The sequence below is a fragment of the Silene latifolia genome, chromosome X (assembly GCF_048544455.1).
Source record: "Silene latifolia isolate original U9 population chromosome X, ASM4854445v1, whole genome shotgun sequence".
NCBI lineage: Eukaryota > Viridiplantae > Streptophyta > Magnoliopsida > Caryophyllales > Caryophyllaceae > Silene > Silene latifolia.
Genome location: NC_133537.1, coordinates 341,117,527 through 341,141,184, shown reverse-complemented (window position 1 = coordinate 341,141,184; position 23,658 = coordinate 341,117,527). Strand labels below are relative to the sequence as shown.

At 37.1% G+C, this 23,658-nt stretch overlaps 3 protein-coding genes across 3 annotated transcripts in view; all 3 read right to left on the bottom strand.

The window, feature by feature from the left end:
* The window catches only part of LOC141619475 (callose synthase 9-like), a 28,688-nt gene extending 24,245 nt beyond the window's left edge, over window positions 1-4,443 (bottom strand). Inside the window, exons 1-5 of the mRNA XM_074436491.1 lie at window positions 4,131-4,443; window positions 2,879-3,083; window positions 2,661-2,758; window positions 1,638-1,801; window positions 191-314 (exon numbers count right to left, since the gene is read on the bottom strand). Coding sequence (XP_074292592.1) covers window positions 191-314; window positions 1,638-1,801; window positions 2,661-2,758; window positions 2,879-3,080 — 588 coding nt within the window. The 5' untranslated portion in view covers window positions 3,081-3,083; window positions 4,131-4,443. The remainder of the gene's footprint in view (window positions 1-190; window positions 315-1,637; window positions 1,802-2,660; window positions 2,759-2,878; window positions 3,084-4,130) is intronic.
* Window positions 4,444-4,826: 383 nt separating this feature from the next.
* LOC141621060 (uncharacterized) lies at window positions 4,827-5,399 on the bottom strand. Its single transcript, XM_074437777.1, has one exon. The coding sequence runs from the start codon at window positions 5,397-5,399 to the stop codon at window positions 4,827-4,829; it is 573 nt and encodes a 190-aa protein (XP_074293878.1).
* Window positions 5,400-6,389: 990 nt separating this feature from the next.
* On the bottom strand, window positions 6,390-22,967 carry LOC141619472 (callose synthase 3-like). The gene is made up of 42 exons (XM_074436489.1): window positions 22,742-22,967; window positions 22,408-22,637; window positions 21,442-21,542; window positions 20,582-20,706; window positions 20,395-20,488; window positions 20,171-20,281; window positions 19,922-20,038; window positions 19,734-19,826; window positions 19,462-19,553; window positions 18,926-19,052; window positions 18,671-18,808; window positions 18,508-18,584; window positions 18,299-18,392; window positions 17,787-17,909; window positions 17,567-17,684; window positions 16,335-16,669; window positions 16,157-16,209; window positions 16,007-16,067; window positions 15,542-15,623; window positions 15,406-15,455; window positions 15,220-15,306; window positions 14,960-15,094; window positions 14,627-14,721; window positions 14,413-14,497; window positions 14,184-14,344; window positions 13,792-13,915; window positions 13,471-13,701; window positions 13,236-13,387; window positions 12,170-12,279; window positions 11,934-12,059; window positions 11,756-11,824; window positions 11,472-11,652; window positions 11,210-11,369; window positions 10,779-10,898; window positions 10,579-10,697; window positions 10,398-10,481; window positions 9,652-9,764; window positions 9,331-9,560; window positions 8,440-9,240; window positions 8,305-8,355; window positions 8,034-8,219; window positions 6,390-6,782 (listed from the first exon to the last, which is right to left on the bottom strand). Exons 2-42 carry the CDS (start codon window positions 22,616-22,618, stop codon window positions 6,534-6,536), a joined length of 5,871 nt encoding a protein of 1,956 aa, XP_074292590.1. The 5' UTR covers window positions 22,619-22,637; window positions 22,742-22,967; the 3' UTR covers window positions 6,390-6,533.
* Between the last annotated feature and the right edge of the window lie 691 nt (window positions 22,968-23,658).

Sequence of the window (23,658 nt, the reverse complement as noted above, 5' to 3'; positions counted from 1 at the left end):
CTCAATATTTTAAACATTACACTTTCACCAATTTCTTATCAAAAAAATTTACACTTTCGCAGACGCCAGTCACATCATATTCAGAAAGAAGATACGTACGGGAAAGGGGGGGAAACTGAAAAGTAGACTAATTGCAAGCCTAGTACACTGAAGCAAAGAATTATATAATTCATCAGAAAGAATATATAACCTCATCGGGGAGCAACCTTTCTGCTTCTTCAGGAGAGACCTCCCGGGTCATCTGTTCAAGAACATCACCCAACACCTTGAGTGTTGCAAAAATCTTTTTTCTTTTCTTAGTTTTCCTCTCGAGTCTGAAGTAACAAAAGACCAAGTAACATTATTGAGAGAGTATCTCAATAAAATTATACTCCATATCTTAGTATCTTACTTACATTACTAATATTATTATTAAACCGTACATAAAAATAAAAACTCTAAAATTCAGCTCTCATCCCTCACACTGTCACACATAACATCAAACTTTCTTAGAATACTGAACAGGTGAGCTGACATTATCTAAGATGTAGAGGCAGGCAACAACAAAAATCCACCACATTCTAATATCTAACAGAAGCAGCTTGTGATGCCATAGATACTTAAATAACTACACACATAACATCAAGTAACAGTAGAACAGCTGAAAGCAAAGAGAAGCTTTGGTAGCATGACTACATCATCCAATGCCATCTACGAGATTTTGGTGGCCCTGAGCAAAATTCTAAAATGGGGCCCCTTAATATTATAAAACACAAGTATAAAATCCATCACACAAGTTCTTGTGTTGTGTAAGATGGTCTTACACAGGAAATTGTGTAAAATGGGGTTTTAGCAACTCCTTTCGATAGGATTTTGTAATCATCTTCTTTGTTTGTGAACACGTTTTATTATATCAGCATAAAATTACTTGACAACCAATTGAATTCATTATATACTCCGTATATTTTTTATACAGCTCTACACAATTAAGAACAAAAACATGACACATAACGATGAATTCACCCAAATCAAAGCAAAAAAAAAAAAAAAAGCCACTCGAAATTTGTTAATACAACTATACAAACTGAATATTATACTAAAAACATACAGAGTAATTAACAAAGTTCACCCATGAGTTTTCGGAATAATTTTCACATGGGGTTTAATGGAGTTTTCGGAAAGGGAATTTCAAGGAGTAATTATTGATTTTTGGGAACGTCGACGAATTTAGGAAAATGAATGAGAAGTTAAAAGACTTGAAACGGAACTTGGGGAAGATTGAATAGGTGGGGATGGCTTGACATTTTTTCATGATAATTTGGGCTGGCTGACTTCCATTGATTTTAGGCCCAAAATTTGGGGGCCCTGTGTGACCGCACGTGCTCTTAGACGGGCCTGACATCATCTAACCTCGGCCACCCTAAAAACTAGGCACATCAAGGGCTGGAGAAACCACTTCAGAGCATAATCAGATAACAGCATATAAGGGTTTTATAAAGAATGGTGGAATGCTAAAAGAACAGTGCTCCAAACATGGGAATGGCAGACAAAAGAGGATAAACCGATGAAGTATTCAATTCCCTTAGTTAAAACGACGGCAATACTAAAAACAGAACTAATAATAGTTCATTCAATAGCGTAAAAGGCTAGGAGCATACTCTCCGAGGTTCCCACTAAAAATAGCAGACTCCCTAAGCTTTGTTTCATCTTCCATCAGTTGTTCTACATTATGCATCTGTCTATATTTTCGATAAAATTCTCGCAATAGAGTGATATCTTGGCTTCTATCAATACTACCAGCTTCCCTTTTGGCCAGTTTTTGCTGCATCAAAGTCAAAAGCATACATATAATGATACCGAAAGAAACAACACACAAATTTTATGCTTTCAGAAAGGAGAAAATAAACAAACCACTTAAAGAAAACCACAAATAATAGCCTTTAGCTGGACAAAGTAAATTAGTGTGCATTCTAAAGTTCCACTATATTAACTAAATTCCCGAGTTATGCAAGTCACAGAACATACAGGACCTAGAAGGGATAATAATATTTAGCTCATGGGTTGATCTAGAGTTTCACTGAATAATATATAGTGAGCAAACAACAAGGACTCCTACAAACAAGATCAAGGGGAGAACAGGGTGCATGTTTTACATCACCACATGAAAAATGGAAGACATGTATAAGACGGCACAGAGAAAGCAATACGGAGTAGCTTTTTTATCCTACTAAAAACTTCATAGCTAGAAATCATATTTAATTAAAGCCAATCAGTCTTCTCAAACCACAAAACCTAAAAGATAGATTAGTGAGACTGACAACAGAAAAAACCTGAATGACCTAAGTAAATCTTTAGCCCAATTATATGTATTTTAGTACACTCTCACTCACCTAGGAACTATGAAATGTTTCAGTACTACGATTAATCTGACATAGAAAATCTTGGTAGTTGCAACTTGCAAATAACCAATCCCTATAAACAATGCTAAGACCCATCCTTATTAGCGGGTCTGAGTAGGGTAGGGGCTTAGCAGGTCCAATTTAACGAGGCTTTACAAAAATTCTGCATTCACCTAAATGCTAAAAAGTAAACTTCACGTATAACAAACACGGAGCCAGGAAAATAGCAATAGCAACAACACAACTCCGGATTTATAAAACTGGAAAAGGCATAAAATGTACCTTGATCACAGACATCAAACCAGTCTTGAATTGTAAAACACCTCTTCCCTCACTGTTAGGGTCAAGATTCTGAGCCATTGCGTACCCATGCTCACATACTACAAACATCCAAAAATTAATCAACCAACAAGGCCATTTAATACTACTTAAAAAATGCACCAATGTTTTTATAGAGATTGAAAAATAGTAAACTGTAAAAGAAAGGAAGGAAGCATTACAAATTCGAGCAACATTAGGATCATCATCTTGAATTTCATCAGCAGCACGGAGAATATCATCAATAATCCGACCATTAGCGAGCGAAGCCGGAACATTCCCGGCGATTCCGGTGGTATGTCTACCATAACCATCTGTAACACCCCTTGCACTTCTCAATGCAGCCCTTACTAGCCTCTCCCACAACTCCTCCGCTCGAGACATCTCCTATAATAATTAATCACGCTCAATTCTCAATTCAAAAAAATATATCAACCGCAGTTTAGGTTTTCATTCATTAATTTCCCAGACTATAAAACCTAACTACAAACTAAATAAAAGTATCAGAAGAAGATACAAAGAGCCAAAATCATACTCATTAATCAATCAAATTCAATTCTAAATTTGCAAAGCTATATCAACGGCATTCTCGGTTTTTATTCATTAATTCCTCATACTATAAACCCTACCTACATATTGATTGACAAAAGTATTAGCAAAAAAATCTAAAGAGCTGAAATCATACTGTCATTATGAATCACACTCAATTCTCAAAACTATACCAGGCACCAGCCGCATTTTACGTTCTGATGCAGTAATTTCCCTAATTACAAAACCCTAACAAAATTATCAGTAAAATATACAAAGAGCTCAAATCGTAGACATTAATCAATCACACCCAATTCTAACTTAACAGGACTACATCAACCGCATTGTACGTTTTTCATGCATTAATTTCCCCAATTACGAAACCTTAACTACAAAATTGATAGAGAAAAGTATCAGAAAAAGAACTAAAGAGCTGAAATCATACTCTCGTTAACCAATCACACTCAATTCTACACTCACAAAAACTACATCAACTGCATTTTACGTTTCGATGAACCAATTTCCACAATTATAAAATCCTAACTACAAATTTATAGATAAAAGTATCAGAATATTATACAAAGAGCTCAAATTATACTCATTAATCCATCACATTCAATTCTGAATTCACAAATCATTCATCAATTCCTTAAACTATAAAACCCTAACTACAAACTGATAGATAAACAATTCTGGCAAAAACTATAGAGCTGAAATGGTACTCTCATTAATTAATCACACTCAATTCCAAATTCACAAAACTAAATCAACCACATTTTACATCTTCATGGATCAATTTCCCCAATTATTAAACCCTAACTACAAAATTAATAGATAAAAGTACCAGTAAAAAAATATAACGAGCTGAAATTAAATCATATCATATCATATCATATCATATCATACCTTGGCGCGGAGATCTCGAAGAGAAGAGATCGATAAAGTGAGAGAAATTCAATAAAAGTTGAACTCAAAAACCCTAAAAATCGAAAATTTAGGGGTTAATTGAAATTCGAAAGTAATCGAAGAGAGTGTCAAAGTGAATCTACAAAAGTGTTTGTTTTAATTTGTTTAGTTTGATTAACGTGGGTGACGTGCTAGAGTTTACGCAGAGAGTAGACTATATTAAAGTGTTAGACTTGACTTGATCGACAATAAACAGCACACCAAGTCGATGATGCTGCTTGGCTATGAAGGAACAATAAGTCGCGTTTGCGACGGTCAGAAACTTGTAAACTCTAACAAGTCACGATCCCTTCTCCACTTGTATTTTGTGAGAGGTGTGACGGAAAGTCACCGTCACAGATGAGAACTTGTGATGAATGAATTAGGAAGTAAGAATTGACTCGTAAGATTATTATTATTAACGGATGCAGACAGAGATGTTAACTACTCCAACTAATTATTAGCCGTTTATTTCTGTGTAAGAGCATTCACGACAATGGAATTATATTATACGTCATTGTTGACGATGGACACTCGGTTTACACTCAAGGAAAAAGTTTGAGAGGTGATACTACAATAAGTCTTGCTTCAGACGGTCTGAAATAAGACGGATCAAATGTCACTATTTTTTTTTTTGAAGGGAAAAACCCGAAGGTTTTACTGAATTACCGATAAATCAAAAAGTACAGCATTGTTCACAGATGGAGGTAACGCCTCCGCTCCAACAAAACTACTAGCTACTCTAGGAACAGGATGAGCTAATTCATGAGCCACACAATTGTTTGCTCGACTGACAAAAGACCAAATGATAGAAATAAACGAATTGCAAAGAGCTAAAATATCCTCTATAACAAGCGAAAAAATACTCCTTACCACGGCCTTCCTCTTCAGCGCATCAATGACAGGTAGGCAGTCGCTTTCCAAAATAATCCTCGTATGGCCAAAACGTAACGCTTCCTTAACTCCTTCAAGAACTGCAGCCGCCTCAGCAACCTGTGGATCCCAGCTTTGAACCTGCACAATCGAGGAACCCCACAAAACACGCCCCATCTCGTCCCGACAAACCAGTCCCATTCCCACACCCTCACCTTCCTTAACCCCGGCATCCACATTCACCTTCACATACTCCCTAGGCGGCGGTGTCCACCCCTTGTCCCTTGCCTTCTTCGACCTTCCACCATTGCCCCACGTTTTCGGCCTCAAAAAACCTCTCCCTTCAATCTCGTCCATAACATCACATGCCCTCCGAATAACACTTTCAGGATTAACGCAATGACAAAATGACAAAATGTCACTATTTTTTTAATAGAATGTAACCATTTAATGACAAAATGTTCCAACTAAAGTTGTCAGTTTTTACCCTGAAAATGATGGTAACATTTTATCGTAAAATGACTACATTTTGTCCGTCTTATTCCAGACGGGAAATAGTATGTCTGAACCCGTCTGAAATAAGAATTTGCGGTGATACTAATGACCTGGGTTCAAATCTTGCACCGACATATTGCACAAATATTATCCTACAACCGGTTGTATAAGAGCTATGTACAACCGCTATAAGAGCTATGTACAACCGCGTCAAAGTTATCGAGTTCTCACCCAAAGTTGTTGAGTTATTTTACAAGTTATTGATCTTAATAATTATTCTGTTAAACTCAACAACTTTGTATCATAACTCGACAATTTTGTTAATAGAGCTCGGCAACTTTGTAACAAAGCTCCACAAAACTGAATAAGTTGTATATACAACGGGTTGTATAATCCATTAACTCGACATATTGCCCTGAGTATCATTAACAAATTAGGATCTTGTACATTTCGTAAATTAGACACCTCATTAATTTATACAGAATGTGCGTTTGCTTACCCATATTCAAAAGCTTACAAAGCAAGAATATTAAGTAAATTTCCACATTTTTTCAGCTCAAGCTACCAGCGAAGAGAAAAAGCATCAGAAGAAATGCGTCCGCAATATGGTACAATTATTTACGTTGCATTACCAATCAAAGCATTGGAGAAATAGCGCTTCTCAATTCAAGTATCATGTTATGAAGTAAATGTAAATCCTTGTATAGCAAATGTATCTTGGATTCAGAACAAGGACGTCAAAATTGATATTTAAATGAACACAGAAGGCAAAACTTGCGAGTCGCATATAAGAGCTGGAACATCAACATGTCATAGGGGTAGATCGTAGAATAGAGTTGCAGTGTCGGATTGTTTGGCGAAATGCTTAGGTTGGAGCCTTGAAAATACTCTAAAAAGAGTATATATATACACATCAATTACCAAATAATTTTAATTTCAATTAGGAGTACAAAACAGTTCTGACAACTAATTTAGTACTGAATAAATAAATACAAACTAGTCCTTGTTACGAGAGGATCGATCTTTACGATGGCCACCAAGGATACGAGAAATCTGCAGACCTCTACTGAAGGCTTGGTTGAACAGCATTCTAGTTTGAAACTCCGAAACAAACGGAAACCAAGCGAGGAAAGCCACCGGGGTGAACAGAAGTAATCCTATAACTATTTCATACCCACATGCAAGCGTCCTCACTGAACCCCAGAATCCGGCCTTGTGAACTATTGGTTTCAACGCCTGGGCGATCTGGAGTAGAGAGAAATAGATAAACGGAACTTCAATGAGGAATTACATGGCGATATAATGTATAAAGACGTAAATGAGTAAATGAATCCCTAGTAAATTGCATGTTTCAAACAAAAAAATGGACCCTGATCACGAAAGCATAAATTTTAAGGGTTATTTGATCATAATAATAATAATAATAATAATAATAATAATAATAATAATAATAATAATAATCCAAACTATACCTAACTCTTCTTAAGTTCTTATATTAAATTAAATCTATACTATACTTTAACTCGGAATAATCTGAACTACGCCCTCATTTTTCTCACAATGCACCGGGTAACCGGCTACCTATTGATCAGGTCACATTTTAAAAAAAAAATTAAGATCTTTAAAAGTCATCTCCCTCCTTCCTCACCAAATGTAACTCCTTCCATTACCATCTCCTGGGTACCAATCTTATCGACATCCATTAATAATCAGCCTCAATCTTCATTGCTCTACTAATCTCCAATCTTATTGACCTCCATTAATAACCTAGATTATGAACCCAGAAATCGATTATGGTGAACCCAGATTGTAAACCCATATTTGGGGGGGGGGAGGGTTATCAACAAATCCAAATCGATGGGAATGCTAACTAAAAGCAAGTCACAAGAATATTCACATTCGGTCCCAAACCTTGGTAATCATTATTTTATATTTAAATACTAAAACGAAGAATACAAATGTTCAACAATATTCAGCGAGGAGGCGGACAACAAAAACAACACCACTGTTTAACTACTGACTATTTGAGAATATAAAGCGTGAAAAGGGCAGAAGAAGAATGTGGAAATGCAACAAACTGCAACAACCCAATATATGACACTAAGTTTTCTTACCTAATAAAAAAAAAAAAAACATATATGACACTAAACAAAAGTAATTAGAGCACGAAAATTAGACAATATACTTAATTAGATAATGGCAGCAGCTCTCCCATGTAAAACTCATAACATCAAGCTTCTGGTGGGCGCCGTAGGGGTGGTGGGTGGTAGAGTGAAGTCGGGTGAGTGAAATTGTGGACAAAAGTGTTTATATGGATTGGTTTGATGATTATTGATGCTGGTAATATTTTTAATTGATGTGTAATTGTATGAAAGCAAGAAAAGGAAGTCGTTACAGAAATGAGGAGCAATCCTAATTCAGTTAGCATGAAAGCAGAAAGAATTTAAGCTCAAGTAGTCGAAGAACTTGCAAAAGAAAAGTTAAATGAGTACTTACCAGAAGCAACCCCCATCCAGTCGGCATAAAAGCCAGAATGCAGACAAAAATATCCTTCAATGTCATACCCGTAAATGCAATAAGAGCAGCTAGGATGCCAATAAATGCCAGGAAGATCATGCCTTTAATAAGCCGAAATACAAGTTGCAGATCTGCACTAAACCTCCGGCGTCCAAAAGAGATCATCTGCACATAAAGGAACAAACATATGAGAAGATGAAGCAGTCACAACTCACAAGAGCTCATAGCTATGAAAGATTTCAAAACTTACTTTCATTACAAATAATACCACCATAATCACCAACCACGACAAGCCATAGACCTGCAAAATCGCAGATAGTATATAACCCCAGAGTTTGCTGAGAATTTTAAGAAATCTAAAACTCTACGAAAAAAGAAGACATACCAGGAAGCTTTGCTGTAATTTAAATGTCATCTTCAAGTGATAAACAAGCCCATATTGGTATATGAAGAACCGTAAAGACAACAAGATCTCGGCAACAATGCCTCGTATACCAGAATGGCGAAGATGCTCTTGCTCCTCCTCCCACCAGGACTCCCAACTTTTCTCTGGTGGCACACCGATACCGCCTCGATTGCTTATCCATTTATTCCAATCGGTCCAATCATCCACAATTTTTTGCCACTCGAAACCAGAAGGGTTGAAAAGAAAAGGAGCAAATAACCACGTGCCAACCATAAACCACATTGATACAGTTATAAAGATGTAAGCAACAGGACTTCTATACGTCTCACCAAATATTTCGTATACAATGAGTAGAATCATCAGCTCGATTCCCTTCACAAAATGGCTTCGAGAGTAAAGTCTATAGTTGTCAGCAAACTTGGCATGAAAGACAACAAATCCTCGGCCGGTAGACCTATACTTTGCACCGCCATGAAGCAATGTACGTCCGTAATAATGGGTCTTGGTCCCCAGCGAGAAGGTGAAAAACACAGGCGCCAATTGTAGTTGCATCAGTATAAACTCGCTTAAAGCAGTTCGAAAACCTCTTTCAAGACCAATTTCCATGAGCATAGGCAAGGCCATCAAGAACCCAATCTGAACGAATGATTGAGAAGCAAGCGCAACTTGAAGAGCCTTACTGTTTCGAAATCGTGCCTTACTGTTCAAGGCTTCCTCAATCCCACTAAGGGCAAGATATAGGCGTCCATAGAGAAAGAGGTAAACAGTAAGCACTGTAATCTGCCAAGGACGGTTAAAAGGTAAAAGTTAGAAAATCAACTCTATGTTCAACTAACTGTACAACCAGTTAAAACCAAGTTGCATAAGTACCAGAGTGCTAAAGTAGAAGCCAATAGTGGTGAAATAACACGATGACATCCGAAAGAAGTCAAAACGATGACCAAGCCTGTATATGTCGCGGCTCAGTGTTTGTTCACCATTCCCATTAGCAATTTTTGCCTCGAACATAGATATCTGATTGAGGCCCACATCTCTTCCTTTTCCCACTTGAATGTATTCATGATGAGTGACGTTGCCTCCACGCAGGGTGGAATTAAATCCTATATTTGAAGAGCCAGTTAGATAATTGCAAATACTGCCACGAGATATATTAACGGAACTACAAAAGTATGACTATATAGAAATCCTTACCAGCAAATATATCCTCACTCAAATTAATGACTTTGGAAGCTTTACTTACACCACCTCTCGTAAGATGAAATAGCCTATCAAAGACATCTGGGTGACCATAGTGAAAACGAACTCTGTTCAAGTGTAAAAGACAAGCTATTAGTTACAGATTAGTATCATGCATTTTGCGTAGCAATTAGTAAAGGGGTTCACTAAGTTTAAGAGTATGAATGATTCCTATATCTCATTTTTATGTGCAAGTTAACAACAGTAACACAACACTAACAGACAGTGAGACACCTAATGTGACATCCTTGAGCTATGAGTATTGTAAAATAAAAAACCCATAGCCCCATAGTAAGAAAGAAGATGCACGAAATATAGAAACTAAGTACCATGTCAATTATTAGTTCCTAGCCTTAAGAAATACTACCTCCAATTCTTTGGATCTGCCCCAACTATCCAAAATTTGCGGCGGGGATTTTCAACAAATGGGGAAATTCCAAACAATTGGAAGGAGTACTATAAGTTTCAGTTATTACGTAGTGCTAAACAGATGTCTCTTGAAATTTCTGCAAGAACCTTCATTTTTTTGTAGCAACAAGATCTGTTAGAACCTAATTAGGATGATGAAGAAAAAGAAGCAATATTTTGATGAAACTCGTAGAAAATGTGTTTCTGAACATATGGAACAGGCCATATACAAATAGGAACAAAAAAGTAGCAATAGAGCTCTTGCTTAAACCAGCATCACCAAAGAGACTTACTTTAATGGATTCGCTAGCAATCTTTGACCAATGGTCACAAAGCTTGTCTCCTGATTTGACATGAACCACGCAAGAGATGAAACACTGCAACGAAAATCAGAGGAAATTTGATCAACTCCCAACCAGAATACAACTACATCATCTATATTAAGGGCAATTCAGAATGAGTTGACAAGCACACCTTCCAGTGAATATATGCTCTCTAAGTCCAAGAATTGTAGGGAACCTCACACCGCCGTGCTTTATTAGAAATTCTTGAAGAAGATTTCTCATTTTCAGAGCTTCTTCCATATAGTTATCCTAAAAATAAAGAAAAATTATCATTTTGTGAACAAGAACCTAGCAGCAGGAGGGAAAGTATAACTACTGCCAGCTTCTTACCTGATTCATGTCTATCGTTTGCAACCCTTCACCGCGAGTGAAAATTATAGCATGGTTCTGATTCTCAGGCTTCCCTTCACCTAAGATAGGCTGTCCAGGAAGTTTTATCCTATAGATGACCTGCACATAAAAGGTTCAGCATAATATAAGGCTTTTCTTGGTCCAGAATGCATAAGAATCACGCACACAAAAATTTCTGGCAGATAAGATATGCAAACATGGAGTAAGTGGACAATAGAATGGATTCTGTGATATGTATTTAGGCTAAAATCTTACATTGACATAATTTCTAAGTTAACAGTCAAACTTTTTAGTCACTACATAAGTAGTACTTGTGTTAAGCTTCATGTGCAGTCGTCCAGATAGTGAAGCTCCCAAACTTATTATTTTTTGACGCTGCTACCAAAGACTTCAACAAATTGATAATGTACCTGATCTAGAGTTTGCCCTTGCTCATTTGAATTACTAGATTTTGGTAAAGCTGCTTTCACAAGAACAGAATAGTACGAGAACAGCTTATTTGTCTTTCTCGACCCATCTTTACTTGGATCTTCTAGCTCATCAACATAAGCCACGCGTAGTGAAGGGTATCTGTCACCACAACAAAGATAATTCAAACAATCTATTGCACCAATCGACCAATAGGATTTGGTCAGCATCAGGGTGACAAGTACGATAAGGGAATGTTCATACGTTGTCATAAGCTTCAGTATGTCCTGAGCGCGTGGATTACCAGATCTTTTATCAATCCCATATTGCTGACAAGATACCACATATGTGAACTTCATATCAGCAACAGCTTGACATAGTGATCTTTCACTTTGTGAGTTCTCCTCGGTGTTCAATTCCAGAGCCTTGTAACCTTCCATTAAAACTATTCAAGAAAGGAAAAAAAAAAAAACTCTGTAAATATTCAAGAGCCTCGTAATCTTCTATATCACCATATTGGACATCCAAGAAATTAGTTGCTACGGTACCTTTGTCATTGGCCATATCAAGAAAGGCTTGAAGCTCCAAAGCTTTGCGATAGTACATCATACCCCTCACTGTCATTCGTAAGAGATTAAATGCAAGAAAAATAAACGACAATTGAGCTAGTGCCCAAACAAGATAACAACAAACAATAAGGATGTAGAACGTAAAAAAGATGTGTACCTGTACGTGTCAGTGTTTGACCTCTGTATGATGCCCAAAGACGAAGCTCTTCTTCCAACTCCTCCGAGTCTCTCAGCTCTTCCTCATTCTTGCAATCGGCACGTTCCAAGAAGTTATCCCATTCATCTATTTGCCATTGTTGAGATCAGAATATCAATATCCCCCGAAACACAAGAAAAGCACTAATGACTTCTTTATTTACATCTAATATTATAAGCAAGCAATCCCTAAGAAACCTGGAAAAATCTTCTGCAAGTAGAACAGGATTGAGACTCCATCTTCATTTTGAGTTTCCAAATCTAGCGATGAGAAGAGGACCTCCTCTACATAATAAGGTGTCAAAACACTGCACAGATCATTGTAGAAAACAGAAATTACTTACAAGCGATTCCGACAAATGCTCATGATAAAAAAAACATAGTACCTAAATCAGCCACAAAATGACCAAAAGCATCTTATCTAGTAAACCATTTTTTATTTTTATTTATAGAAGTTCCATAAAAACTACTTCGGTCCATGAAAATATTTTCTTGTTTATTTTGCACAAAACATCAAGAATGTAGCAAGTTATGAAGGAGATAAAGTGGATGAAAGAAGTGGGATACCAAACCACAATGGCCTCGACTAAGTAACGGAGGACAAAAGATCCCAAGAGTGAAGTTAATTCATGGACCAACGGATTTTTATCACAAGCATGCAATCTCTGTCTCACAGGCACTAAAACACTAGATTATAGAGTAATAATAACCATGTAACAGTCTAAAACATACCAACAAGCCAACAAACTATGTGAAGTAGCCGTCGCCTTCACAACATCAATGGCTCAAACTTCTAGGTCTAAGTCGGTTGGCAACAACTTAGCAACTGCACACTACATTCTTAAGGAGCAGCAAGGCCAGGAACTTACCGTCAGCATACTACATTCTTAAAAATTGACATATTCAGCTTAGAGGCCTGCACGAGGCCGTAACATAAATAGGATGAAGCGAAATAGCAACATTCAAGGAAGAATCTTCCTTTGGGAGGTGCACGGTTGGAAAAGTCAAAAAGCCATACCAACAGAAACAAGCCAGAAATATTGACTGAATCTTAGATGAGGACATCACCAGTGGTCATTTGATCTAGCTAACGATGGTCATTTGATGAACAAAACAAAGACCTATAAATAGCGAATGATGGATACAAGCACTACACCTTTCTAGGTGCAACGTCTGGTCATAAGGACGTTTGTACTGACGAGAAAAACTACACTAATGTATACATGCCTTGTGCTTCAGAATAGTCACACGCGTTTTTACTTACGAGAAAGAAAGCATGTTGCGGACTTTGGGTGGAGGTGGCATATCCATAAAGAGCGAATTTGAAAAGAAAGAAAGTCGGCGCCTAGCATCCAAATTGGATGGCACATCCATTGCAGATTCCTTCACAGTAAGAAGCAGGTACAACCGATTGATCTGCCTCAACAAAAAAAATGATTCAGAACTCAAGGTACACATTATTATTTTCTTTGTTATTTACTTTTACAACTTAACACTACCTTCTCTTTCCAGGCTTCTGTTACTGGTTCAATAGGAAATCTAATTGCACCAGGCGATGCAAATAACTGAGAATGTTGCTCGAACGATGCTACACCGTCATGAGCTGATCCACCATGAATTGACTCCAGCACGCTAGTGTCCTCCATTATATCTCTAGTCACAACCTCCAACATGTCTTGAAAACAAATGACAACTTTTTCTCGATCTCTATCCTCGGGTTTATTCTCTAACTGGATAAGCAAATTGATTAGTTAGGCAGAACTCAGAAACAGCATGTAACACACCAGAAAATAAAACAAGGATTATCATGAAACACATACTAAGCTCTCCATCAGCTTAACAAAATGTCCATACAGACTAGGAAGAGCGCTCATTTTATAGTCTGTAACCAAGTCTCCTGCTTCTATATGCCTTTCAACTTCAGCAAATATATTCTCTATAACACTGTAAAATATGAAACACAAGGATGTAAGAAAATACAGCACAGCCAAATTGTACACATTTAAGAGACATTAACTACTCCAATCCTGACCCTTTGTTAGAAAAGTAATGAAGGATAAAAAAGGACATCAAGGAGGTAAAACCCATGTACGTGAAGACGCCAAGAGGGTGATGCACTGATTCCCATAAACAAAAGGAGGGCAAGAAGATTAATAAGCTATCATGAATAATTTTGTCTATAAGGAGAACAAGAGTTAACCAACCAACGTACATTTTCTCGGCACGGCCTTGAACCATGAACCTAATGATGCTTTTAAAGGAAGCATAACATTCACGGACGGCAGATGGCATATAGGGATCAGAGAAAATTCTTTTCATCAGCTCCTTGTCCTTCCCGGTGCTATCCTTTGCCATATCTAGCGCGATTGGAATCTGTGACAACATCCATTAAATAAGAAGGCAATTAATTAGCTAGGAGCTTACTAAGGTAAGTAACAAACCTTGCTAGCAAGCAAAAATGGAGGCCACTGAATTAGGTCTATGTCTGTGTCAGCCCAATATGGAACGAGTAACAAGTCCCTTTCCCTGAAAGAAACAAGCAGCCAAACTTGTCAGTAATGGAGACCGCTATCTACCACATGACACCATAACACTAAGTAGAAGATAAATTTCAGGCATTTCCTTCATAAAAAAAATCTACATGAGTGATATTACCTATTGCTTATGAGATCTTCCTCTCTAAAAGTTGTTATAATTTGATTCCACAATTGAGCAAATCGAGCAGCTTCTTTCTCCTTATTGGAGGAAAACTGCAAAGGCAGAGAAATGAGGTGGCATGAGTATACCATTTAGCCTCTAGTGAAAAACATCAAACAGTGAAATGAACAAGGCAGTGTGCAGGTTCCAAAGTAACAAGAGTATCTAATAAAATGTCGAAAGTTGAAATACATAAATCCACTAAACAACTAAAACGAGGTTAACTAAAAATAAAATATAAAAATATATACAAAAAAACAATTCATGCATTTTGCATGTCTCTTTCCTTACATTGGGAAATCGCATGGAGAAAGTAGCCTTCAGACCTTTCTTCTTGTGTTCTGTTTTCTCTGCTGGAATGAGACGTGCATTGAAAGCCCCAGGCAAAGACTGAAACCGAGATCTAAGCATACCCAACGTTCGTATCTGGGAGCAAAAGATTACATAAGATGTAAGAACTGAAATTGAGATACCCCGTGAAAGAAGCCCCAGTCAGCCCACATCACCTTTAATTTGGGCAAAAAGCAAAGCATAGTAGAGACTCTGTTTACCTCTCCAAGACGACGGAACGCACCATATATACCTCCAAAGATTGTGGAGAATATAGCATACCAAATTTGAGTGTCCATGAAATAAACCTGATAAAAGGAAGAACAGTAAGCAGTGTTGGATGAATACAGTAAAACTAAAACAATACAAAGTTAAAAAAAAAAAAAAAATTAGCTCCATAGTCGTACAAAAATAATTGGAGCCCATAATGCAATCACAGCACCAAGGTTGTGTCTGGCTGCAGAAAAAATACAGATTAATTCGTCGTCCCAGTACAAGTTGCAACACATTGACAAGTTCGAACAAGACACAAGAGTACATTACCTTGAGGAAAAAACTCATGCCATTTGTAATGTGTTACGTGAACTGACATAATCTGTTTGGTTGGAGATACTAATGGTTTAATCTGCAGTGAAAACACACTCTAAGATGGGAGTAGACAAAATAAAAATGACATAATGTACATACAAGGAGAAGTAGTTGGACACACTACCACCTAGCAAAGAAGACACTCCTCACAAAAGTACCATTAAGAACATATCCTACATATTAAAGTTAAAGGTCCAGAGAGAGGCCAAGTAATTGATGATTAAAGTAATACCAGAAACATTATTTACCATAAAACCCTAATAGCAAGTCCAATTAAATTAACTAGAAGCCATCCCCGCTAAAGTGATCACGGATGCTATGTTTGGAATTTGGATAAAATGGTTACTGATTGCATGCATTTTCATTATTTCTGACAACAGCATATAACAAGAGAACATTAAATAATATCAGGATTCACACCTCTACATAGAAGCTAAATGCACATTTTGTTGCCAAAAGAGAGACCCAGAACAATGTGTACCTACAGAATCAAGAAAAAACACGTGACATATCAGGTTTCGAATTTATAATATCATCACAAATACTTCCTTATAGCAATTAACTCCTTACTTGAAAAGAGAAAAGGCACTTTCATGCATTCCCCTCCCAACATAAAGCCGGGGCTGCGAAAATTTAATTAAACAAGGGAAAAAGAAAAAAGTCAGCAAATACACTAGAAACTTAATGTGGCCTAAAAGAGTACGAAAGAAACAGAAGATACTTGGATTATTGATAGAACTCGGAATACCTGAGACCACCACATCATTAGCATCACAATCTTGTAGTCAGATCTTTCAAGAAGACGACGAATGAAGGGGAACAGGAACAGCACAGCAGAAAGCATATTTGGTGACAAATAGATGACAATAGCCAGAAAAAATAGTGAAGGTTTGCTTGCATTGCTACCAAACCAACTTTTAATAGTATTAGCCAATCCAGGAGAATTGTCCCATGAGTAAGCATATGTCACCGGTAGGACTACCACCCACGCAGCAGAAGTAAGGAACTTCAATATGTATCTTAGCTTAACATGAAATGACATACTCCTCCTTGATTTCCAGCTAAGAACTACATCAAGGACCGCTGAAAAAAGAGAATAACCAGTTTAACTGACATGACATGCACGATCATACAATTAAAAATGAACAACGCTGAGACAAAGTCTAGGTCCCAAAATCATTTGACTTAAGCTAAACAAGAATTGTGAAGTTGTTGAACAATCAATCAACATGAGATAGAACCAATGAAAAATTGAAAAGAAGGAAGCGGGCTAGGAGAAATAATGTGTGACTAAAAGAAAAAGAAAATACAGAAAACTAGAAATCCCTTTGAAAAAGAGCTAAGAATAAATTCAAATGCAGTTAACCTACTTTTCTTGAGGCAAAATTCACACTTGTGTACAAGATAAGGGATCTCTAGATTTCTAAATATACATTAAAAGAACATATATTGCGAACAATACAGGGACATGTCTTGTTCCCAGTTTTAATATGAGTGTCACTCTCCAATGTCCCCTGAATTCGATTATATGTCAATGGATGAAATAACTTCCTACATATAGTCATATATCTACATTTTCCATCAACAAGTAGATGACTGCAACAATTCATGTCCTCCCTTTTTATGGGAAATCTTCTACAGTTGGTCTGCTTGATAATTACACTAGCCTTTTTGAATTTCCAGCATTTCTATGTCAACTTGACGGCCACTCACTTGCCCAGTGTGAGCTCAGTTAGTATTAAGCAAAGTAGCAAACTAATACTCAATTCGTTTCACTATGATCTTCCGATACTTTTGGGCACAATATTTTAGGGAAGAGGAATATGTGGTTCTATTTAAAGAAGGATGCGTGGGGAAGAGATAGGGCAGTATTAGCGACACATTGTGTCAAAAAGGAAAAGGAATATCATGGTAACATACCTAAAATGGAAAGAAGGAAAATTATATTATAGTGACAAGGAAGGAGTATGTGTTACTTACCCTGCACAAGTTTTAATATTGAGGCTGTTATAAAGATGCTTAGAACTTGTTTGAAAACACGAATTTCAAATATTGCACTAGGGTCTCCTGAGCCATTCCAAGCAAGAATTATCATAGCCTGAAAACCACGAGAACAACAAAAGCATCAAAGGTCAAAAACCACCGCAAAACATATAAAGAGAAACAATTGACAAATACAGAAATAGTAAATTCCACTTGCCTGCAAGGCTAGAATAAAGAAACTCCACATCCTGTCAAAACTTCTAAAGATGTGCAAAAATGACCTAATCTCAACAAAATTAACTTTTCCGACCCATCGATCTCGGCGAGCAGGTACTCCTTCCTGAGAACCACAAAGGCATTACATTTGAATATGAATAATCAAATACTGTCAAGAAATCATCCGGCAGTAACAAAACCTACTTCAGGTTAGAGCATGAATCTATATCAATATAGGAAATTTAATGTTTTTGTGTTAAATGGACAGAAAATTGTAATTCTAACTGACAGCGCGTAGATGAGCCTTTCCTAGATGTTAATCCCTACTTTGACTAAACACGTACAAAGACCTACAGATCTACCATGCACCAAGCTATTCGACATTAGGCATTTACCATGGTTATCCAGCAATCCAGATAGAGCAACTTCAAATACAATGATCTGAACTAGGGAGATAATTGAGAACTAATATTTGTAAAATTATGATACAAGAGATAAATAACCAAATTTTACCCCATTTCTATCTTGTGAAGACTCCTCTGTGGTCAAACAAAAGAAATCTGCATCAGCACGCATTGGCCAGCCTAAACGAAAGCAATCAACTGACCTGTGATCACAAAAAAGAAACGAGATTCAACCTCACAGAGTATGCGCAATACACGCTAAAACACATGTTAGAGCATGTGATATGAGAAAAAGAAACATTTTATGAACCTAATTACCAGAAATATTCATTCAGATCATCATAATTTCTCCACTGTGAATGCTTTGATTTTCCCTTTTTACTCATTTCTGATTCCTGCGCATCAACAATGTTCAAAATTTGCACGTGTTTGAAGGGTTACTTTAACATCTTCATACATAGCAAAATTAACAATGTAATACCTTTGCTATAACTTTATATATGGGCGTTACAACTTTTCTTAAAAATGCCTCTTCTTCACCACCATATGCTGGCTTCACGTTCTCACCGGTCATGGGACTCACATTTCCAGCAAGCATGCCATACAGCTCAAAAGCCATCTACAAGAAGCGTTTATGAAGAGAGATCAGGAAATTCAACATCACTTATTAAAAATGGCTAGTTTACGAGGGAAAAAGAAACACCCGGAATTAAAATATAGTGCTGCAGAAAAGTACATGATGATAAATGTAGCACAAGCACTCTGGCATGAATCTCAAATTTGCAGCTTCTCCCCAAATAAGGAGATAAAGCCCCATGTATAATAGCTTACGCTGTTGCACTTCCTGCTGTATTGTCGGCAGCCTGCAATTTAGGAAACAATTACCATACAACCCGAACAAATAACTACTCTGTGAAGCCCCCGAGTAAAAAAGAAAAGAAACACCTGAAATAATTAATTTTTGACTCAACATATTACATTGGAAGATGGGTTAGAATATAAATTACAGCTGCAAAAGGTTATCTACAGCAGTTATTGTTAGTATTTACTCCCGTTGTCCCATTCATTTGTTTACCTTTTCAATTCTATTTGTGAGGTATATTTTAATCAAAGGTAAACAAATGATTAGGAGTTAGGACCTTCACAGAGTAAGATAAAATGAAGCGTGATGTCTATTTCAAAACAAAAAGTCGATTCCTATATTTTAGTCTCAAAGATAAAAGCCCCAGCCCCCAGGCAAGAAAAAATATTATTGGAGTTCATGAAGCTCACCAAAGGCTGCTCTTGCGATCCAAGTACTTGCACCACTTCTTATAGCTCTTGAAAAGCTTTTTCATCACTTCAGTCAACGCCCGTTCATCCAACTGAAAACAAACTGTTGCATTAAAGCTTATCTGACAAGCTAATCACTACAAACTATGTCAATGCAGCCGCGCACAAAAGTTCACTGTGCTAATTATATGCGATCTCGAGGTGCAACAAAACTCCAAACTACAGCAAATTAACAGATATTGTACAGGAAAAGACCAAAAAAGCGTAATTACCTTTGGTTGTTGATCCGGCTTTGGAAACTGCCGTATATGTACATTAGCAAGCAGTAAAATCAGGTGTTCTCGTTGATTTGCCACATTATCTTTCTGGAAAAACGATAACAAAAATGACAGTCAACATCCTTGGAACCAAGACGAGTGAAGATAGAATAACCAAATACAAATAAATTTCAATGCAAGACCTGAAATCCAAACATTGCTCGAAGCCAATCTAAGATGTCTTCATCTTGCTTTTTCTTGTAGTCCTTAGGCCAAGGGAGACCTCTGGTATTTCGAAGGGCAACAATGGCAGCTTGGATCTGAATGAATATTTCTGGTAATTAGGTATAAAGGACAACTAAAAGGCGTTGTTAACTGCCTCTAGAGAGAAACAAAATATACAAAGATCTACAACTAAGGTATAAAGGAGAACTAAAAGGTCGGAGACAGACCTCCGGAAACCTCATAATCGCCTGATTTGCACTATCAGGGTCAAGAGGAAGGATGTTGTACGGGACATAAATTTCTGTTTTTGCGGCTACCTTATTGTGAGTATCCAAAACCTATATAAGATTGACCTCAATTAGGATAATAGAGTTATAACTGATTACATTAAATACCATACAAGCCAAAAATGTGCCCTTAAATGCAATATGCCCATGAATTAGTTTCTTACCTGAGGGTCAACTTCCATAGACTGCGTCAGGTTAACTGCCTTCAGTACCTCAAACAGAACATTGGCAGTTTGATACGCCTTCGTAAGCTGGGCGCTGCACATAGAAATCATAGCAAATATTCTAGATTAAACAACAACAGAGACACAATAGACATTTCTCAAAAGTTGCATATATCAAGCTACTCACCGGTCTGCCTTGTCGGCTGCATTTTGCAAAGCCTGAATATATTTCTTGTAGTAATGCTGATAAAAACTTTGCATTTCTCGTGCATCACTCTTTTTAACTCGTCCTTTTAAAGTTGGATCATTTTCCTGCATTGTTAGAAATTAGTACTGTATATTATATAAGGAACAGCTCAGAAGCCTTACGGCCATATACATAACCACAAATCCTTACAAGTTAAGAACAGCACGGTCCACAGCTGATACAAAAATTGATTCAGTAAATCAAAAACTCATGGTCAGCCATAGCTGCCACCTCCATACTACCAAAGGTTCAACATATCTATCTCAGTCTTATAGCATATTATCACAGCCAAAGTTCAAAGTTGTTAACAGTTGAGAAAACCCGAATGCCGAATTTCCTAAAGAACCCTAATGGCCTAATAAGCCAGAGACACAATATTAAAATTAGACAATTATTCAACATACAAAGGCCCAATCCTATGCACATCATTTATTTATTTTTGGTGAAAAGGTATGCATATCATTAAATGAGTAATAATAACTATGTTATACCATATACTGCTCACACCATAATATTAAAGGGTACACATCAAATAAATGTTAGTTGTGTGCATAATTATCGTGAAGTACCAGTCATTCGATATAGTTTTCGACGCAATTTTCATCTTTGGTCACTCGGAAACAATCTCTTTGTGTTGCTAACACAAGGGTAAGACTTCCCCTTACCCCGCAATTTGTGGGAACCATTGAGGCTGGGGTAATGTTGTTGTTATTGAGCGTATAATTATCTATCTAGTATCTGATACGTTGGAACAGATGCGTCATATACATACATATCCTAACCCTGCAAAATTTTACTACCTTTTCTAGCCTTTGAAGAAGAGCAGTTTTGAATTGTCGGACACCACGGCCGCTGGATGTTGGATCCAGTTTATGTGCTTTCTCAAATGCATAAAATCGACCTGGCAAACCAAATGGAAAACTTAAGACAAATTCTCAAATCAATAAACAAGAGAAAAGGGTGCCAAAAAGGGATTTGAGGTCTCCTCTGTTCAAAGAGGGCAAACATCCAAAAAACTACAAGGTAAGGAGAGCACGTACTAAAAATGATCCATATTGCAGTATATGCATTCGGCTAACTAAGACATAGTCACGACACTTTCCAAATAGGAAGTGTTAAGTGGTTCCTTAATATCAACTGTCGACCATGGATATACAACGTCTTCCAAAATAAGTTGATGAATCAAAGAAACATTCATTAGGCACTTCGAGCATTTGGCTACTCAAACACTCGCTACTGACCATAGTTACCTTTCCGAGCTACACAAACTATAATATGACGACTACAGCACCGTACACGATTCCATAATATAAACTACTGAGTACAGACCGAAACGATACAGGATTTACGAACAGAATCTACACGTCATTTCCTAAAATAAACAAAGAATTGTCTTTCACGGGATTTACGAACAGAATCTACCTCATTTCCTAAAATAAACATAAGAATTGTCTATCTAGCACTTTGAACACTCGGTTGAACTTGCAAACTCATTTACTAGCTGAAAACATATCTCTACCACTAAATTTCAAAATTTGACACACAAACAAATTAGGAAGCAAATCACACTTCAACATACTCCCTCCCATTCAACTACTTATTTACGCTTTATTAAAATCCTCCTCACGAAAGAATAAAAACAAAAACGCAATCAAAATAAAACGTAAACAACTAGTTGAATCGGAGGGAGCAACAATCAAAACAGTCAATCAATCAATCAATCAATCAACTAAACTCAAACCTAACACTAAAATTAGAAACATTACATAAATAAGCAACTCTCGGATTATGCTTTTCAACTTCATTAGCAACACGAAGAATCGGAGCGATTTCAACAAGAGAAGACGGAACAATCTCACTATCAAACGCCGTTTCACCAAGATTCCCTGCCGTCTGCGTTCGCATCAACCGCCGCGCCGGCGGTTGATCGCCACCACCACCACCGCCACCTCCTTCTCGCGATGCCGAAGCCGACATCGTTTCACCTCAGCTCCACCTACCAAAAAAATCAATAAAAAAACAAAAAAATAATAATCAAGCAAACATTTTTAACAGTAAAAAAATCAAAAGTACAGAAAAATTAAATTAAATTAAAGTTACCGTAGAGAGATGAACTTCCGAAATTTAGAAGCAGTATGGATAAATTAAGAGAGAGAAAGTAAACCCTAGGAGAGAGAAATTGAAGTGAAAAGAGAGAGAGAAAAAGTAGTAGAGAGAAAGCAAGCAAAGGGGGAGGAAGACCAATGGAGTAAGCAAAGCGTTTTGCTCACAAGTCACACAGTACTCTACTCTTGTGTCACTGTTTTCAGTGTGAGTGTTACGGGGTACTAGTCTATTTTAGTGGTGTGTTGGGAGTATTACGGAAATGCCCCTATGGGGAGAGAGTCCGGAGTCGAGTCGAGTCGAGTCGAGTCGAGTCGAGAACAAGTCGAGATTATCTGTCCGGCTTTTGTGTTCAACTACTTTTATCTTATGAGATATCGTCTCTCAAATATCTAAATTGATGATAATTTATGTAGAATTGATAATGTGTCACAAGGAAATGATAGCAGAATGGTCAATGAGATATGGATTGGGATAGAAAAGACGAGTGACGATAAAAGTCGCATTAATTTGTATCGAATTGATGATGAGTCACTCATAAGGAAAAAATAGTGGAATATTCAATGGGACATAAAAAGAGATAGGGAATTGCATTGACAAGAGCGGAGAGTAATATCTCTCGAATAGTAAAAATGGTGATAATTTACGTTAAATTAGCGATGTTTCACAAATTTAAGATAGTAGAACGGTAGATGAGGAATTAGATAGATAATCGGCATTGGCGTAAAACGGGTTGTGTAGTGGCATGGGTGAGTAATATTTGGTGGAATTGAGGGGTAATTAAGTAAGTGTGATTTAAAATTCAAAAAAGGTAAAAGAATCTTGGAGTACCAATGTTAGATTGAGACGACTGCGAGGTGAAAAAAGAGTGGCCGTTTTTAGAGGTGTGGATTGACCATTTTATCCTTGTGGAT

Excerpts from the sequence above, each read along its gene's own strand:
- LOC141621060 (XM_074437777.1), bottom strand. The coding sequence starts at position 5,399 with ATGGACGAGATTGAAGGGAGAGGTTTTTTGAGGCCGAAAACGTGGGGC.
- LOC141619472 (XM_074436489.1), bottom strand. The coding sequence starts at position 22,618 with ATGTCGGCTTCGGCATCGCGAGAAGGAGGTGGCGGTGGTGGTGGTGGC. Across the intron at positions 16,670-17,566 it reads AATATTAAAACTTGTGCAGG|CGGTCCTTGATGTAGTTCTT; the intron begins GTAAGTAACACA and ends CTCTTTTTTCAG. Across the intron at positions 6,783-8,033 it reads CTGGATGGGGGTTGCTTCTG|ATCGCCCAGGCGTTGAAACC; the intron begins GTAAGTACTCAT and ends TCTCTACTCCAG.